We start from the raw sequence: 19,827 nt of genomic DNA, 5'->3' as shown, positions 1-19,827 counted from the left end.
ACAGCAAGTCAACTCAGTGAAAGCTGCTTATTCTCATAAGTAATCAGGGAAATGAAAATCAAGATCATAATGAAAAAAATTTTAACCATAAGATTGGCAAACTTTGCCAAATTTCAGTGAGACTATGAACCAAAAGAAACTCATTTACATCTGGTGGGAAATCACCAGATTTTTCACAGGAAAAATCACCATGAAAACTGTGTTAGCACCTCCTTATAAAGTTGAACAAATGCATAGCCTATGACCTCAAGATTTCACTCCTAGGAAAATTCTCTGTGAAAACTCTTCCACCTGTTGGCAGGGACACAGGTACAAGAGTATCTGTAGCAGAATTATTTAACAGCAAAACTTGGGCGGGGGGGAAATCCCCAAATGTGTTTTGACAGGGAAAAGGAAAACTACCTTCCATGTAGTAGTCACAAAATGAGTAATGTACATTAGTGAAAATAAATGAACTATAGCTACATGCAACAATGTAGACTAGCCTTAAAAACAAAATATTAGGGGGAAAAATTGCACAAATTACAGGTACTGAGGACATTTTTATAAAGCTCAAGATAAATCAAAATTCCATAAAATGAAATCTCCATGAGGGCAGGTATATCTGTATGTTTTGTTTACTATTCGACTACAAGTTCTAGAAAAATACCTGGTCATTGCAGGTGCTTAGAAGTTTTGATAAATTAATAAACTAAAAGTACTTGATGTAAAGATGCATGCATATGTAATAGAACTGTATTTTACAAAGAGAATGACAAACATGTAATTCAGACTAGTGGTTGCAGGCCCGGGGGTAGCCAGAAGGAGTATGAGAGGCAAAAAGAGCCTGGGTAGATTGTAGTATGTTGAACTGCATGCACCAACACACAAATGATTTCAAAAATATTAGTGATGTTCTGAGTTTGAAGATGGGTGGTAGGTGGGGTACTCATTTTTTTATTATGCTCTGTAAGTCAAACACATGTGATATGGATATCTTCTACATACATCAAATATCATATAATAAATCTTAAAAATTGTGAATAAGGTCACAAAATAAAAACTCTAGGTCAGTAATCAGAAAATAAAAGTGGGAGAATTTTATGGTAAAAAAAACTACCAGAAAAGGCAAATCAGCCTAGAATATAAACCAGGGAAAATGCTATTATAGATTCAAGTTATTTAGAAGTGCTTTAAAAGTCATCTTTGAAGGGAACTCTAATAATTTTTAAACATATTTTATTGTCTTTTGATGTTTACAACTGATGTATATTCTTTGAGGAAAAATTAGAGAACGAAGACAAGAAAAAGCCTGAGTCGTGCAAACTTATGGAGTCTTAATGTACACCGACAGATCACTGTGGTTAATCCAGGTCAAAATATTAACTCAAAATCTGACCCCCTGAGGTACCTGGCAAAAACAAGCGCAACACTCCTGGAAGCGTCACATTACAATCCAGGGTGAATGAGGCTCTCCCAGGGAGAACACTCTCAGCTAAAGATGACCCCACGCCAAACATTACAAATCATACAGGGAAAGCAGTGATAATGAAAGAGAGTCAACAGTCACATAAATAGGAATAATAATAACTCAATCAGAAAAATTTAAAAGAATGTACAAAATGACTAGTGATAAATGAAGAAATTAAAATCCCAAACGAAAGTGGTGAATCAGATGGAATTTCTGAAATTAAGACAGTAGGGTTAAACAGATTATACTCAATTGAAAAGAAAATTAGGTAACTAAAAGAGCTGAGGTAGTTATATAGAAAACAGCACAGAGAGATAAAGAGTAAAGAGATACACATGTGAAATATAGGTTAAGAAACATGGACAGAGTGAGAAGGTCCAACATATGTCTAACATTTGCTTTAGCAGACTAGAGAAAGACTAGAGAAAGTAGGGTAGAAGCAATACTTGAAGAGATAAGAAATGAAAGACACAGATCCTCAGAATGAAGGTGTGCTGTGTACTTGGTCGCTCAGTCATGTCTGACTCTTTGCAAACTCCATGGACTGTAACCCACCACGCTCCTCTCTCCACGGGGATTCTCCACGGGTAAGAATACTGGAGCCTGCCAAGCTCCTCTGTCCATGGGGATTCTCCAGGCAAGAATACTGGAATGGGTTGCCAAGCCTTCCTCCAGGGGATCTTCCCAACCCAGGGACTGAACCCAGGTTTCCTGCATTACAGGAGGATTCTTTACTGTCTGAGCCACCATAGAAACCCAAGAACATTGGAGTGGGTAGCCTATCCCTTCTCCAAGGGATCTTCCCAGCCCAGGAATCAAACCAGGGTCTCCTGCATTGCAGGTAGATTCTTTACTAGCTGAGCTACCAGGGAAGCCAGAATGATGGAATGAACATATAACCAAGAAAAAGATACAGTCATGATTACTATAAAATGTATAGAACCAAATCACAGTATAAACAACATACCAAACCTTGTGAAAGACAGCTACTGTGCTACTTCAAAAGATGCGATGTTAATATTGTGAATTAATATTAATAAACAAAGAATAATTCAAAGTAAAAAGCATTAAAAGGGAAGAAAGTGGTTATTTAAAATAGATAAAATACACAGTCCAGGAAGAACACTTAATAGTCATTAAATCTTGTGTCTTCAATAACACAGAAATAAAAAATGTATAAAATGAAACTTTATATACTGTTATATACCATTTTATATACACCAGGGTGTGGCTTACAGGTTTGAGTTTGGGCCCCTCCTACCATGATCGGTGGCTGTCATGGGTGGGTGTGGGGTAGGCTACTTACTGAGAGAGGCTGGATGAGTGGCACTCCTGGTAGAAGGTTGTCTGCTGAAGACTGGGGGTCAGTCAGAACCCTGAACTCAAAGCCAACTTTCCCAGTGTTCTTGAGAGTGATTTCTTTCTCTGTGACCAGGTCAAACAGCTTGAGAGGAGAAAAAGGAGATGAGTGACTCCCCTGCCACCCACCCTCCGAGATTCTGGCGTCATTCTGACCAAGGTGAATAGACAAGCATGCCTCACGTACATGTATTTCATTTTCCATGAGGTGTGTGCCGTGTACTAAGTTGGTTCAGTTGTGTCTGACTCTTTGAGACTGCATGGACTGTAGCCCGCCAGGCTGCTCTGTCCATGGGATTCTCCAGGCAAAAATACTGGAGCGGGTTGCCGTGCCCTCCTGCAGGGGGTAGATGTGGGCCAATCCACATTTTAGTATCACAACCAGGTGACTACTGGGTGGGAGGAGCACTGGACCCTGCAGTCTGGCTCTAGTCTTAGGTCTTCTAACAACTAATTTAGTTTAGTACAGCTGTGGGTAACCTCCCTAGACCTCTGTTTCTTTACCACAAGGAATTCATATTAGAGGATCTTAAAGTAAGCTTTTTTACATTAAGAAGATTTGGATAAGATTTGAGTTCAGAATTCTAGAGTGAATGTTTCTATTTTTACAGAGAGACATGGGAGTAATAGGCCAGACATGTTCTTTTTCCTGGGATTTTGCTAACACAACCCAAAAGGTCCAATAATCACAAACTGAAGCCACTTAAGGGGCTCTTAGAATAAACTGGGGCAAGAACTAGCTGATTCAAAGGAAGCACTCTGAGCTGAGCCAGAACCAATCGCCCAGAAGACCTTGGAGATAAGGAGTGAAAGAGAATTCTATTTAGTCAACATGATACACAAAGTGTCAATAGGTGTTGGGTGAATTTGATTTTCAGCACAGTCTTTAACTTACTAATATACATGTACACATGCAATTCAGTAATAATACATGCTGCTGCTGCTACTACTGCTAAGTCACTTCAGTCGTGTCCGACTCTCTGCGACCCCAGAGACGGCAGCCCACCAGGCTCCCCCGCCCCTGGGATTCTCCAGGCAAGAACACTGGAGTGGGTTGCCATTTCCTTCTCCAATGCATGAAAGTGAAAAGTGAAAGTGAAGTCGCTCAGCGACTTGTGTCCGACCCTCAGCGACCCCATGGACTGCAACCTACCAGGCTTCTCCATCCGTGGGATTTTCCAGGCAAGAGTACTGGAGTGGGGTGCCACTGCAGTGGCTATATAATGGGGAGTCTAATCCCCATTAAAATTTGGTAGGAGATACAGTATCTGAGTACATAACACTAATTCTAACTGGGAAGAGAAGCTGTACAGACATAGAATTGACAATTCTTCCAAAGCAAGACTTAGAAAGTAAATTATATTATTATATTATGGCAAAGACTATACTTAAGTATAGCCAAGAGAATGTAGTGTAGGAGGAAGGTAACAGAGGGATGGAGCTGAGCTGGGTCTTAGAGTATGTGTGAGTTTGGAGTTGGCAGAGTGGAGAATGAAAGGGATAATACAACAGGAAAGAGGGAGGCAGGAAGGGCTGGGGTGCATTAGGGCTAGTGGGTAAACCAGTCTGACTATAAATGAATAAATGGTTTATAATGGGAAATCATGAGAAATAAAGTTCAATATATAGGGAGCATCAGTTAATAGAGGGACTTAGGATACCCTTACTCAGGTGGAGGAACCTGGCTCTGATCCACAGAGTGACTCATGATTGAATGCATTCTCCGATCCAGGCATAGTACTGACCACTTGGTGAAATAGGAATTGCTACCCCATTCCCATTTTATAGGTGAGGGATGCTGAGACTTTGAGAGGTTAGGTGACAGTCACAGTCAGTAGGAAGTAAAAGTAAGATAACCTCCCAGTTCTTCTGACCACAGAACAATGTTTTCTTCTCTATGCTGCTTTTCCAAATGCCACTGGGGTTAACTGTTCAGGGATTGATGGCATGAAAATGTAATCTGGGGGAAATCTATCTGACAGTGATATTTAGATGGGTTATAGGTAGAAGCCAGGAATGCATTGTAATCCCTTGTCTCATGGGTCCGTGGACCAGCAGCGTCGACATCACCTGGGAGCTTGTTAGAAATGCAGAGTCTCAGGCTCCATCATGGACCTACTGAATCAGAATCTGCACTTGAACAGGACTCCAGGTGATTCGTACACACATCATAGTCTGAGTAGTAATTTAGGCATAGCTTGATGAGATCCTGGAGTGTGATAACTGTATTGGTGATGGGAAAGGAAAACCAGCTCAGAAGAATTATGTTTGATGAAGGAACAAACCCTGGAGGGTGTAAAGATGTGGGGAGGCGAGGGACAGAGTGCAGTGGAAAATTCCATAGAGGTCGTAAACTCAAGGGGCTGAGAAAGGAGGAGTCCTATGGAAAGAAATAAAGAGCCTGGAATGGGCTTTTGGATTGAGAATAAAGATCCAAATTTTAGGGTCTAACATGCAGAATTTGAGGATACAATAAGAAAAGCAAGTGAAAATGTCTGGCACGTGGTTGGCAGTAGAAGGATGATCAGGGTTAGGAAGCAGATTAGGGATGAAGGACAGGGGTGATGGTGAGACTATGAAGACTGAGGTTCCAGGAGAGATGAGAGCACAAGGACTTTGACCAATATTGAAGGCAAACCCAGAAAAGTCTCCTCCTGATGGCTGGCAATACCTGTAATCCATAGTTAATATCCTTGGTGTCAAAGGAGTAGTTGACCAGGGAGGCCTCTCCCCTTAGTATGATCTCATAGGTGGGTCCTCCTTCCACTTCGCACAGAGCCTTAGCCTGCGCAATGATGTCACAGTGTCCATAGAAGGTGAATGATATCTGGTGGCTACTGTGTGGCCGCAGCACTCCATAGAGGGGCAAAATATCAAACACCTGCAGAGAAAGTCATTCCACAGGAAGGTCTTCTGCAAAGGGTAGGCTAAAGTTCAGCCAGCTTGCAGACTGACTCTTCACTTTACCTTTCTTGATTCTACGAAAGGTGACTAACTCAGCACTCTGAAAATATATGATGATAAGGCAGTAATGGTGCTTGGGAAATTTTCAATTTCTAACTTGGGGGCAGGTGCTCAGTAAAAAGAGTTAATATCAGATGACTTTAGGGCCCATGAGGTGTTAACTTACTTCTTCTACACCAATGGAAAACATTTCATCCCGCTCAAAGCTCCATGGGGATTCATGAAACTCCCTGTGGCTCTGGTTCACGTCTATTCTTTCTGTTTCAGCAGAGTTCATTCTCGATCCCTAGGGATTCGAGGTGTGAGGAAAAACTTGTAAGCATTCATAATTTGTCATCAATGTGCTTCTCCCCTTCACTGACAGAAAAATGAAGTAGGTTGCATATATTTTAAAATAGCACCTTTCCCCTCCCACCTGCCCCCTGCCCCCCACCCATCCCCTGCCCCCCGCCCCCCATTCCGAGATAACTGGGCAAGCATCCAAGATGTATGTACAAGGATGTTTACTGCAGTGTTATTTATAATAGCAAAACTCTGGAAGTAAACTAAATGCCTATCACTAGGCAGGTAGGGGGGTCGCTTTAAGTGAAGTGTGTGTGGTACCTCTACCTGTGGAGGATGATGCAGTGTGCATTTATGAACCAAGGATGACGTGCATTACTGATATCATCAGTAAAAAAGCAGTTCCATTTGTGTAATATTTAGTTCAGTTCAGTAACTCAGTTGTGTCCGACTCTTTGAGACCCCATGGACTGCAGCAGGCCAGGCTTCCCTGTCCATCACCAACTCCTGGAGCTTACTCAAACTCATGTCTATCGAGTTGGTGATGCCATGCAACCATTTCATCTCATATGTGTGACATTACATATGCCTAGGTATCACACCTGCAAGTGTGAGTGTGTATAAATTAACTCAGATTTTCATATGCAAATAGAGATATCTGGGAGGGTAAATGCTAAAGTTTTTCATGAATGGTGGGATTTAGAAAATTTTTGCTTTCATTTTTCTATATTCTTAAATTTTCTATGACATCTTAAAAATACATAGAAAGGTTACAAGATCAAAATACAAATCAATCATTAGGTTATTCTGCAGATTTAAATATATATGTGTGTGTGCATAGTGTGAGTATATACAAATACATTTATATTCTGATTTTTCAGTTAACATTATAGCATGACTGACACCTTCCCATATGACTAAATATTCTTTACAAGCATAATTTAAAATACTTTAAAAAACGGAACATGTAGTATTTTTACTTAATGTATCAGTTCAGTTCAGTTCAGTCATTCAGTCGTGTCTGACTCTTTGCGACTCCATGAATCACAGCACGCCAGGCCTCCCTGTCCATCACCAACTCCCGGAGTTCACTCAGACTCATGTCCATCGAGTCAGTGATGCCATCCAGCCATCTCATCCTCTGTCGTCCCCTTCTCCTCCTGCCCCCGATCCCTCCCAGCATCAGGGTCTTTTCCAATGAGTCAGCTCTTCGCATGAGGTGGCCAAAGTACTGGAGTTTCAGCTTTAGCATCATTCCTTCCAAAGAACACCCAGGGCTGATCTCCTTCAGAATGGACTGGTTGGATCTCCTTGCAGTCCAAGGGACTCTCAACAGTCTTCTCCAACACCACAGTTCAAAAGCATCAATTCTTTGGCTCTCAGCTTTCTTCACAGTCCAACTCTCACATCCATACATGACCACAGGAAAAACCATAGCCTTGACTAGACAGACCTTTGTTGGCAAAGTAATGTCTCTGCTTTTGAATATGCTATCTAGGTTGGTCATAACTTTTCTTCCAAGGAGTAAGCGTCTTTTAATTTCATGGCTGCAGTCACCATCTGCAGTGATTTTGGAGCCCAAAAAAATAAAGTCTGACACTGTTTCCACTGTTTCCCCATCTATTTCCCATGAAGTGATGGGACTGGATGCCATGATCTTCGTTTTCTGAATGTTGAGCTTTAAGCCAACTTTTTCACTCTCCTCTTTCACTTTCATCAAGAGGCTTTTGAGTTCCTCTTCACTTTCTGCCATAAGGGTGGTGTCATCTGCATATCTGAGGTTATTGATATTTCTCCCGGCAATCTCGATTCCAGCTTGTGCTTCTTCCAGTCCAGCGTTTCTCATGATGTACTCTGCATAGAAGTTAAATAATCAGGGTGACACTATACAGCCTTGACGTACTCCTATTTGGAACCAGTCTGTTGTTCCATGTCCAGTTCTAACTGTTGCTTCCTGACCTGCATATAGGTTTCTCAAGAGGCAGGTCGGGTGGTCTGGTGTTCCCATCTCTTTCAGAATTTTCCACAGTTTATTGTGATCCACACAGTCAAAGGCTTTGGCATAGTCAATAAAGCAGAAGTAGATGTTTTTCTGGAACTCTCTTGCTTTTTCCATGATCCAGCACATGTTGGCAATTTGATCTCTGGTTCCTCTGCCTTTTCTAAAACCAGCTTGAACATCAGGAAGTTCACGGTTCATGTATAGCTGAAGCCTGGCTTGGAGAATTTTGAGCATTACTTTACTAGCGTATGAGATGAGTGCAATTGTGTGGTAGTTTGCGCATTCTTTGGCATTGCCTTTCTTTGGGATTGGAATGAAAATTGACCTTTTCCAGGCCTGTGGTCACTGCTGAGTTTTCCAAATTTGCTGGCATATTGAGTGCAGCACTTTCACAGCATCATCTTTCAGGATTTGAAATAGCTCAACTGGAATTCCATCACCTGCACTAGCTTTGTTCGTAGTGATGCTTTCTAAGGCCCACTTGACTTCACATTCCAGGATGTCTGGCTCTAAGTGAGTGATCACATCATCGTGATTATCTTGGTCATGAAGATCTTTTTTGTACAGTTCTTCTGTGTATTCCTGCCACCTCTTCTTAATATCTTCTGCTTCTGTTAGGTCCATACCATTTCTGTCCTTTATCGGGCCATCTTTGGACTGGAATGCAAAAGTAGGAAGTCAAGAAACACCTGAAGTAACAGGTGTTCCAGTCCTGTGGCCACTGCTGAGTTTTCCAAATTTGCTGGCATATTGAGTACAGCACTTTCACAGCATCATCTTTCAGGATTTGAAATAGCTCAACTGGAATTCCATCACCTCCACTATCAGGGATTGCTCAAAATCAATTAAAAGGAAAAAAAGCTCTCATTTTCTAAAAAAAAGGACTTCATCATATTGCCTTGTGCAAATGTAATATATTCAACCAGTCTCTCATTGGGAGAATTAAGTCGTTCCCAATTTTCTTCCTCTTTCCAATAAAGCTGCTATGTATAAGGATAGTTACATGTCATTATGTAAACCTAAAAGTATATGTGTAGAATAGTACTGTAGTAGAGGAACTGTGTATTTTAAATTTTGATGTGCTCAGTTGCTAAGTGATGTCCAACTCTTTGCAACCCCATGGTGTATACTGCCAGGCTTCTCTATCCATGGGATTTTCCAGGTGAGAATACTGGAGTGGGTTGCCATTTCTTTGTCCATTAAATTTTGATACACCTGTGAAACTGCCTGTCATAAAGGCTCCACTAATTCACACCCCTATCTACAAAGTGTGAAAATGCTTGCTTCCCCCCACTCTGCCACTATAGAGACAAATCCTATTTTAAAAGGTTGCAGATCATCATGGACACAAAGCAATTTACTTTCTCAATTTTTTTTTTTTTTTTGCTATTTCTAAAGTGTTTTAACATACATCTTTGTATATACATCTATGTATATACAATATACATATTGTATTGTATATTGTAATAATCATTCCTGATTATTTCCTTAGGCCATCATTCTAGAAGGAGAATTTAAGAGTATGAATTTATAAACTCTCTTTCTCTCTCTTTTTTTTTTTCCACCATGTAAGACAGTTCTCATTTTGTAGCCTCTATCTAGGGGCTGGGAAGAATGCATGACGGCCAAGGTCAGGGGTAACTGGCTTTTCCGTTACAGAGAAAGTCTATGTGCTGAGGTGTCTGGGTTGTCACTGAGGTGATGGTTCTGTGGGTGTTTGGTTGGGAAGTGACCTGGAAAAAGATTCATAGCCCACTCGCCCCAGGGAAAGGAAACCGTACGTCTGAGATGGCCAGAGGGGGCACTTGTGCTTTTTTGTTTTCTCTTTCTTCAGATCCGACATCTTCATCCACAATAATAGTCCTAGGGAGTTTAATGAAATGTGGAGAGTCACTCATTCAGCCGCCATCACAACACAGCCTTCAGCTGCATGCTGGCCCTGCCTTCCTCTCTCCTCTGCTGCGCCCCAAAGAGTCAGTGAGGCTCCCACTCAAGAGACACTTTTCTCAAGCTGGTCAGTGCTCTGTCACTGCCTGCCCCCAAACACCCAGTCTACAGCCTCAGACTGGCCAATTCTCCAGAGGCCCCAGCCCTTTTTTCCTGGCCTATGAAGCCCTTATCTGACTTACAGAAGTTCTCAAAAGCTCAGGCAACCCTTCAGACAATTTGGATGTGCCCCCGCATGCTCAATGTTAAGCTTCATCATTTATTAGCACATTTTTATTGTGAGACTACCAGGTTTGGCCAATTGTCACATCCTTCTCTGCCTTCTAAATAAACTTGACCTGACCCTGGCTGCAGACCTTAGGCGGATGGAGAAGGCAACATGACGGGAAGGATTCAGTCCCTCAGGATTCAGGAGGCTATACTCTCTAAGAGCAGAGATGATTTTTAACTCTGGATCCCAGACAGATGCCCAGCAAAGACTCTAACACAGAGGAGCCACTCATTAAACTGCTGGAAGAATAAATGAAGGATATGAAGAATGCGTTTGAGAATATAATTCAGTGTAGAGAAAAGAATGCTATTTAAAGAAACACATTGTGGCTTTGAGTTTGCACTTACTTAACAAAATCACTTAGGTCGATCTCGGGGGACTCTATTGCTGGGACTGCAGCCGAACTGCCAGATGCCAGGGTTACTGGGGTGGACTCCCCCTGGGACAGCGCAAACCTACAAAACATAGGGTGGACGGGGGAACACAGTCACATCAGCTGTTGCAGGTCAGTGCCTGGTGGGCTCTTTCTTGGAGGCCAAACTGTTAACTCCTAGACCAGGTAGGTCGAGACGGGACTGCCCCACCCCTCTCTTGGACTGACCTTCCTCACTTCATAACTGAGGTTTCACTTTCTCCAAAAGTTTTCTGATCAGCCCCTTCCAATATGGGTCAAGTGTCTTTTCTCTGAGAACCCGTGGCCTCCGGGCTTCCCCTCACACACTGTTCTCCCCCTTCCTGCTAGACTGTGAGCTCGCTGGGGACTTGTATCTAATACGCCCTCTAACACAGTGCATGGCCTGCAGGGGCACGCAGGCACAGCTAGGAATTAATGAGTCACTCGGACTCCTGCTCCCGGCGGAGCAGAAAGCAGGGTAAGGTTGCGAGGCACGCACTCTCAAGTCCTGTTAGTGAGGGCTTAGCCTTTGTGGGACCCTGCCTCCCATCATGCTTGCTCTGGGTGGCTTGACTGCCTCACCCTGGTCCTGGCCTGGCCAGTTTGCTCTGTTACCACTCCAGTTCTCAGAGCCCCCAAGGGCCTAGGGGGAAAGCGGGTGACTGCACCAGCTGGTACTAAAGGCCTTATGTCCAGGTCTTATGTTCAGTTTTCACAGAATGGACCTCACAAAGGCCAAAGTGGTGGGGTCACCCCCATTCTTAGTTTTCCCAGGGTGCAGGGGCTTTTTTAAGGATACCTCCCCTCTCCCATCTCAGGCCCCTGATATTAATTTCAACCCAATTTCACTTAGATATTCATTCTGACCCCATCTGCTGTCTATGTTTTCTTAAAAGGTTCAGGAGAAATGTTATCTGTTTTATGAAGCTCCCACCACTTCCCATCTTCCTCTGAAGTTTCACAGCATTTCACGTGCACATTTTTTAGGATACTGTCCACTTCACCTGAATGCCATTTCCTAAACTTCAGTTGTTCCACTACCCTCCGACTTCATGATTTCTGCCTTGTTGAGTATCACCTAATAAATCCATTTTATTGAGGTACAGCTAACATTCACAATGCACTCACTTTAAACATACAGTTTGATGAATTTTTGCATATATATATACACCTTCCCAGTATAATCATTACCTTATTAATGTATACCGCACTTAAAATGTTCATCATCTTAAGAAGTTCCCTTGTGCCTCTGCCCAGTCAACCCCCAACCCTGGCTCCAGATGAACACTCATCAGCTTTCTACCACTGTAGATTAAGCTGTGCCTACAGTTTCATGTAAGTGGAATCCTAAATATGTACTCTTCTGTGTCTGACTTCTTTTGCTCAGCATAGTGGTTCTGAGAATCATCTATACTGTTGCAAGGGGCAGTAGTCTCTTCTTTTTCATCACTGAGCAGTATTCCACAGTGTGTGTGATGACTAGAGTGTTTATCCATCTTGTTGATAAGACGCCTTGGCTTTTTCCAGCTTTTAATACTATAAATAAAGTTGCTAACAACAAATGAGTACATGTCTTTCTGTGGACATTATACTTTCATTCCTCTCAGGTAAATTCCAAGAAAGGGAACTGCTGGGCTGTATGGTATACGTATGTTTAAAATTATAGGAAAGTGCCCATTTTCCAAGGTGACTTTACACCAGTTTACATTATCACCCACAGTGATGAAAGTTCTGATTGGCCCACATCTTCACCCATACTTGGTATTCAGTATTTTAAATTGTAACTATTCAAATGAGTATGAAGTGAAGGCACATTGTGGTGTTAATCAGTAGGCTTATTTTCAAGGAAAACCTTGTATCATTACAGTAAATTAAAAACTAGTTTTATCTACCACATTTAGAAAAATCAGCATGATGGGAAAAATTAACGTCATTACTTTCTTGCCTGGTGAAGACTTGAGTTGACTCCTGCTTACTCTTTTCTAAAAGAGAGACTAGTTCGGTTTCCTCTTGAGGAAACACTGGGCTAGCACCACCCAAGCACTGTGAGCTCTTGGAGGGCAGAGTTCAAGGTCTTTCCTCTTCACCACTCACAAAGCCCAGGATCTTAGATACGGGGCATGAGCTCAGTACAGGTCTGACTGGATGGATGGATGGAGGGTTGAACAAGAACAGGAAGGCAACATGCAGGGTGATTTGGCTCTTCTGCACCTCCACCTCCACCCCATCCCCATCCAGGATGGCCTCATAAGAGCGTGGAAAAGCTCTTTTTATCTTCCACAAGTTTCCATTTGGCTCCTTTCAGGTCAGGTGTCTCTGGCTGACATTATCTTGGGCTGAAATCATACCATTCTAGGCAAAGGACAGAGGGACTGGGTGCTGGGAGGCTCATTAGACTCCGGAACCTCATCCTTGGATAAATTCTGATTCTTCAGGTCTCAGTAGGGCCCAGGAGTTAGATGTTTAATGTCTTCCCAGGTTGATTCTAATGTAGAGCCAAATTTGGACCCATTGTGGGTAGGAAAGGCCAGAGGACAGTGAAGGGCTGGAGCTGATAATTAATGTGGGGCTGTCACTCAGTCTAACCAGCTCGGGACAGTGAAGACCAGCAGAGGGTGATTCGGAGCATTTATTAAATCACCCCAGGCAGCAGACTCTCTGGGGAGACTCTGCAGGTCCCTGCCCCACATAACAGCACTCTCATCCAAAATTTGCACCCCCCTGGGATGTGGTTTGGATAGGGGGAAAAAGCATATGGGAATATCTGAAAAGTAAAAATATGAAGCTGTAGAGTGTCTGCAGACCTGAGGGAAAACAACACCTCAGCTGACAATGCTGCCTGGACATCGGGGAAGCAAGAGGTCTTTTGGAAACAAACAAAGGAGACTAGCAAAGCTGACCCACTGCTAACAGGCAGCAGACAGAGAAAGCTTCATCATAATGAAGGCTTTAACTTATCATTAAAATGGAAAACCTGCTTCAAAGAATTGAAATAGAATGTTGGGAGAGTTTTTTGGATCAAATTTCATTTTGCTCTCAGGAACAGATGATTACTTTCCTGTTATGCTGACCCAAACAGGATTAGATTCAGTTATTTTTAAAAGAGAATGCGTGGCAAACAAGGAAAATCAATACTGCTCCAGTTGCAGAGCTGCCCATGTCAGGATTGCTGAAGGAGCCAGCAAAGAAACCCTCCCCTCAGCGGTGACAGGGCTGTGTGAATGTCAGACACACTGTTCGTCAGCCACGTTGGTTTGGGCTCAGCGATTTCCCTTTCCATATTTTATTTTCAATTCATGGGTAAGTTACGATCGATGCAATCTTTTGTGTTACAAATTAAAAGAATTCCACCTCTCTTCTTTCCTGGTCTCCCTTCACCTGGATGCAGTGTTCCATCAAAACAAAACCCCAAAGGACAGGCTGGTGTTTCAGGTAATGCTGTGTATCATGGTTTAGACCACATTTGGAGATGGAATGGTGTACGTTGCACAGCCCCTGAAGTCTCTGCAGTGCAGACAAGGTCTTGAAAAAGAGGGGTACCCTTGTAGTAGACAGCGACTTTTAATTTGCGGATTCATCGAAACTTGGATTCTGGGAGCGTCCATATAAGAGGGTGAAAATGGCCACTGGCTGGATAAAAAGGTCCTGCAGGTACGTTTTGTTTGGCGCACGCTTAATATTTTTTGAAATTACTGACAGCAGCAGAGGCTGGTGCTGCACAGGCTAGGTGCACTGGGACGATGCGCCCACCCCTGGGTGCTGTGGGTGCTGGTTACACCTTTCTCTGAGCACTGCCCTGGCTCAGGGGGAGCTGCTTCACCCGCCCTGAGCTGCCGAGGAGGTTATGCGTCTCATCTCCTACAGTCTCAACTATGCAGTTGTGTCCCACCTCAGCATGGGTGGCCAGTGGGAATCTGCCTTCTGGGCCACAATGAAGGGCTAAGGCAGGCTGTCTTCCCTGTGTGCATGTCTGCAGTCCGCCTCGCCCACTCATGTGGCAGAGCGAGTGCTGATGGGGAAGGTGCTGAGCAAGTCCCATCTGTTTCGTCTGTCATTTGCTTCCCAATGTGGAAAGATCAGCAAGTGTAAGACCACAAAGCCGGGCAAGAAATATGGAAACGTGGCTGAGGCTTTGTGTTTGTGCTCAGAGAGGCTCCGAAATTTGCCTACTTTTAATGTGATTTAAAGTGATGATTATAATCTGCTCCATTTAGAAGCAGGAACTGGGGTGGGGGAGCCTATCTAATCTAGGGCAGTTTTCGAGGTGCAGTGTTGGAGGAAGGGCAGGAAGGAAGGAAAGAGAGAGGGTGGTTTAAGAAATTGAGAGAAGCGTAGGTCAGATAGTTGAGAGGAAGAATGGGAATGTAAAAAACCACCTGATAAGATCTAACAAGTAAAGATGTATGGTTTGTTTAATGTAGCACAGATTATAAATTAAAGCAATGGAAGTAGGAGGTATAATTGTAGGAGAAAATACCTTGACAATGAAATCAGTCTTGTCAAACAGCACACATTCACAGCCTTGACTTGCTGGAACTCCAGCTGGACCTCTGAACCCACGCTAGGAGCACTGATGGGACACCAGAGACTGCTGTGGATCGTTTTCTCATTTTGTTTTCAAAATAAGGGGAGGGCGGGGAGCAGAAGGCTTGACCCTGAAGGGCCTCGTATGTCTCACTAAGGAGCTGACTTTATCCTCAGGAAAATGGGGAGTCTTCTAAAACGTTTTAAATGGGGAAGTGAAATGATCAGTAAGTTCATTTGGGCTGTAGAAAGGGGCAGGGATTTGAAGGGAATAGCCCTAGCACGACCAAACCTGTGAACCATGCCGTAAGCAGTGATGGAAAATATAACCCAATGGGATGTTCTCTGTTTTTATATGATTTTTTTTTTTTTAACAAAATAAGAATCAGGAAGCCCACACAGAAAACAGTGTTAGACATTCAGACAAAAGATAATGGTGGCCTTGGTCAAGGAGGTGGAGATGGAGATGGAGATGGAGGCGGAGCGGGACGGTCCTGTGCAGATTAGGAGGTGGGATGGCAGGACCATGGCCCTGGGACGAGGAGCTCATCCTGACAGACCGCAGCCCAAGGTCCAGCCCCACTGCTGCCGCCTCCCCAGCCTGTCCATGAGCAAGGCTGAGTGGCTGGCTAGGTAGAGGGGATGGAAATAGGAGGCCGGAGGGGCCACACTACAATCACCTATGTTCCCCTTACATTTGGCAACTTTCCCTGCCCAATACCAAGAGGAAGAGGCATGTGAAGACACTAAAAATCAAGCGGCAGCAGGACGAGCACCTCTCCTGCCACTGTGGCTGCTATCCCCGCCCTCCTGTCGTGCGTACCTCCACTGTGGCCAGCCCTGACTCCCAGCTCATTGCTTCTCTGGTCTCCATCACTGTCATCACCATCATCTGCTTCCATCTGGCACCTACACACTTTCTGACACGGAAAGCAGCCTGCCTGAGCCCTCTGTTATGTCCCAGAACGCTTCCAACTGGCCTACCTGTTCTAAGCTGGACGTTGGTGAGACACAACCGAACAGCCGAGACCTCAAGTTACTTATACTGTTTTTAAAGGTTCTCAAAAGGAACTGCTGCTTCCAGAACAATGGATCTCCCTGCAGCTATCCACCGAATCACCATGGTTCTTTAAGAACAACTTGCCTACCCAAAACTGTAAGAAATAAATGTCTGTCGTTTTAAGCCACCCAGTCTGCAATAGTTGTTTTAGCAGCCCGAATGGACTAAGACAGGCCCTAATAAAGTAACCGTAGCCAACAATTAGCATCTCTTACTCTCTCTCAACTATCACATTAAGCACTTTCTAAGGACTGCCAGTGTTTTAGTTGCTCAGTTGTGTCTGACTGTTTGGAACCCCATGAACTTAAGCCCACCAGACTCCTCTGTCTGTGAAATTCTCCAGTCAAGAATACTGGAGTGGGTAGCCATTCCCTTCTCCAGGGGATCTTCCTGACCCAGGTGGCTCAGGTGATAAAGAATCTTCCTGCAATGCAGGAGATTTGGGTTTGATCCCTGGGTTGGGAAGATCCCCTGGAGAAGGGAATGGCTATCCACTCCAGAATTCTTGCCTGGAGAAGTCCATGGACAGAGAAGCTTGGTGGGCTACAGTTCATGGGATGGCAATGAGTCGGACATGACTGAATGAATAATACTTTCACTTCCTTTTCAAGGACTGCCTAGTTAAATCTTCACAACAGGTTGATGAGGTAGGTATGATGACGGTCTTCAGTCTTCAGATGACAAAACTAGAGTAAGTCAGTGGCTGAGCTAAGTCAGCCTGGCTCCAAAGCTGATGCTCTTAACACTTTCCTGGACAACAGGAGAAGGCTCCTCCTTGGTTACTTCATGCCAGGCCATGCCCAAGGCAGTGACTCATATAGTAGGCTTTTTTTTTTTTTTTATTGTAAAAGTAATGGAATCTACAACATAAGGAACATACAGTGCATTGTCTAAAAGCTTTCTCTGGAAGAGGAGGGACCCATTCTGATTGTATCTAAATATGGAAAGCAAGACACAGTTGACCTTGCCCCTGAAGTGACTTCCTACAGTTTTGCTGGAAGGTAAGAGTGGAGGGGTGTGCCCAGAGTCTACCTTGAAGCTCTCCAGAGAGATTTCCATGATAAATGACCACTTCTATAAAAGCTCCAGAAGGTGTCTCCACTGCTACATGCTGCCGAACAGGTGGGCTGTGAAATCTCCCTTACAATCAGCTTCAAAGCTCTTCAGAAATGTTTTTAAAACAGGACAGCTTTTAAAGTCAATTTCTTCTTTTAAAAAATTTTAAGTTTTTTATTTTGTTTTGGGGTATAGCCAATTAACAACATTGTGATAGTTTTAGGTGAACAACAAAACGACTTGACCATACATATACATGTATCTCTTCTCCCCTAAACTCTCCTCCCATCCAGGCTGCCATATAACATTGAACACAGTTCCCTGTGATCTGATTTATCCACGATTGTATTAATTAAGATTTCCCAACTCCCCCAAAGCTAGCTATATCTACTAAGGGCCAGACGTTAAAGAAATTGACAATTTTTTAACGTCTGGCCCTTAGTAGATAGCTAGCTTTGGGGGAGTTGGGAAATCTTAATTAATACAAACATGTGGATAAATCAGATCACTATATGAAGCAAGCAGATGTCATCCTAACTCAGGTTCAGATGTGTACCTATAACTTTCCACTGATTCCTTTAGAAGCCAGGTTAGTTCACACTGAATATCTAAAAGCCTGACGCCCTCCACTGAATTTGAGACATTGAGAAGATGCCTTAAAAAGAATGAATCTAAAATAAGGTAACTGGAATTCTTCTATAATAACATAAAAACAGTACTAGAAGTTTTATAACACTCAAAATTGAAATGAAAAGGCAGCCCAATTCATTCCTCTATGGGGTAACGTATCTCAGGAAATTGGACTAAATTAAACTGCAAATAGAAGCAGACTGTACGATTCCTCACATGGTGATCACTTTTAAGTTAAATACGAAGAGAGTGAAAAGTCGCCCTTTTCTTGGACTGGAGTCACTTGCAGGCTGACTACAAAGGCAGGAACTTATTTCTGGAAGCTCAGACTGGAAACATGGTGTGAAACCCTCCCATTAGTCCCAGAGGCAAATGTGATCCCCTGTTTTTAGCTGGCCATCATAGCAGGAGAGGAGATTCTAGATAAATGGGCTATGGGAGGCCTGGGGGGGGCTTCCAGGGGCATCAGCATGGAGGATAAGCAGGACGGCTGGGGGCTGAGCTCACATTGTTCTCTTTCATCAGGGGCTTCAGATTTACCAATGGTGTTATATTTATGATGAGGGTGATAAGATGTAGGTGTTGAATTCATTATTATTCTTAAGCTATGTGCATGTGTTATACATGGTTTTGCCTACATGATGTAATTTCACAATAAAACAAGAGTGAATGTCAAGGAACATTGTGGAGTGAGAAAGGGCTTCAGCTGGGTTTGAAATCATTACTGACCTAGAGAGGCAGTTTCAGTTAAGCAACGGGCCAAAAGCCAGCTTAAATTGAAAAAGGCAGTGAAAGGTGTGACTCGTGTACTGTTTTCCTCTGGCTCCTCATACAGAGATGGTGCTTGACACAAGAGGATTAAGAGGAGGGCTTTCCAAAATGTAGAGCACTTGTGCTGAGGGCAAAAAGCTAGAGGCCAAAAATCTCTCTGGTAAGAGAGAGATTACTGATGGAGAGAAGCACAGATGGAAAGTCTGGCCTTGAAAAGCAACAGATGTCAGGAGAAGGAAATGAGATGATGAAAGCGGTAGCCCGAAGAAAAGCAGTATGTGGTGTGGGCTAGAGGGAAGCAAGCTGTCTAGCAGTGCGGTGGGAACCTGGAAGGACGGATGCCTGAGTAAGAGGGTGGCTAGGAGCTAGAAGGAAGGACCGATCCAAGAAACACTTTTGAGGAAAAACTGATGGCACGTACTGACCAACTAGGCTGAGGACAGAAGCAGAACCAAAGAAAGATGGTACAAAACCAGATAGGCATAGCCTTGGGAATGTTCAGGATCAATGATCAGTGAGTGACATGTTGCTTTCCAAAGTAACTGTGTTGGTTTAGAAGCCTATTATCAATGCATGTGCTTCTAACCTCCACACCCTCAACAACATTCAGTATGGCCATATTGCATTTAATATGGCGGGTGTGCAATGGTGCCCAGTTGTTGTTTTAATTTCCATTTTCAAGATTACTAATAAGATGGAACATCTTTTGATACGCTTACTGGCCATTCAGATCTCTTCTGTGAAATAACTGCTCATTTCCTCCCTTTTAAAATTGAATTACATGTTTTTTCCTTCAAAGGCATGCTTTATGTACTCTAATAATTTTAAGGTAATATGTATTCTGAAACCTTTTTCAGTTTGTAACTTGTCTTTCATTCTTTTCTATGGTGTAAAAAGGAATAAAAGTTCTCAAATTTAAGGCAGAAACTATGAAAAGTTTCTTTAAGTTTCTGTTATCTTGAACCTTAAGCCTTTTGTTATCTTGTTTAAAAAATTCCCCTTTATTCAGAGATCATCAAGGCATCATCCCACATTTTTTTCATATTTAAAGTTCAGACTTTTATATCTTTAACCCATATGGAATTAATTTTTTGTATAGTGTGAGTTTAGGGATGCA

The 19,827-nt window shown here is 43.1% G+C and overlaps 1 protein-coding gene across 1 annotated transcript in view; it reads right to left on the bottom strand.

The window, feature by feature from the left end:
* Positions 1-19,827, bottom strand: part of HYDIN (HYDIN axonemal central pair apparatus protein) — a 420,256-nt gene that overhangs the window by 105,802 nt on the left and 294,627 nt on the right. The window contains exons 25-29 of the mRNA XM_044932144.2: positions 10,623-10,730; positions 9,839-9,920; positions 5,940-6,059; positions 5,481-5,690; positions 2,757-2,894 (exon numbers count right to left, since the gene is read on the bottom strand). Coding sequence (XP_044788079.2) covers positions 2,757-2,894; positions 5,481-5,690; positions 5,940-6,059; positions 9,839-9,920; positions 10,623-10,730 — 658 coding nt within the window. The remainder of the gene's footprint in view (positions 1-2,756; positions 2,895-5,480; positions 5,691-5,939; positions 6,060-9,838; positions 9,921-10,622; positions 10,731-19,827) is intronic.

Source organism: Bubalus bubalis, chromosome 18 (genome assembly GCF_019923935.1).
Source record: "Bubalus bubalis isolate 160015118507 breed Murrah chromosome 18, NDDB_SH_1, whole genome shotgun sequence".
Classification (NCBI taxonomy): domain Eukaryota; kingdom Metazoa; phylum Chordata; class Mammalia; order Artiodactyla; family Bovidae; genus Bubalus; species Bubalus bubalis.
The sequence above is the reverse complement of the archived record's forward strand: the minus strand, read 5'-3'. Positions and strand labels throughout refer to the sequence as shown.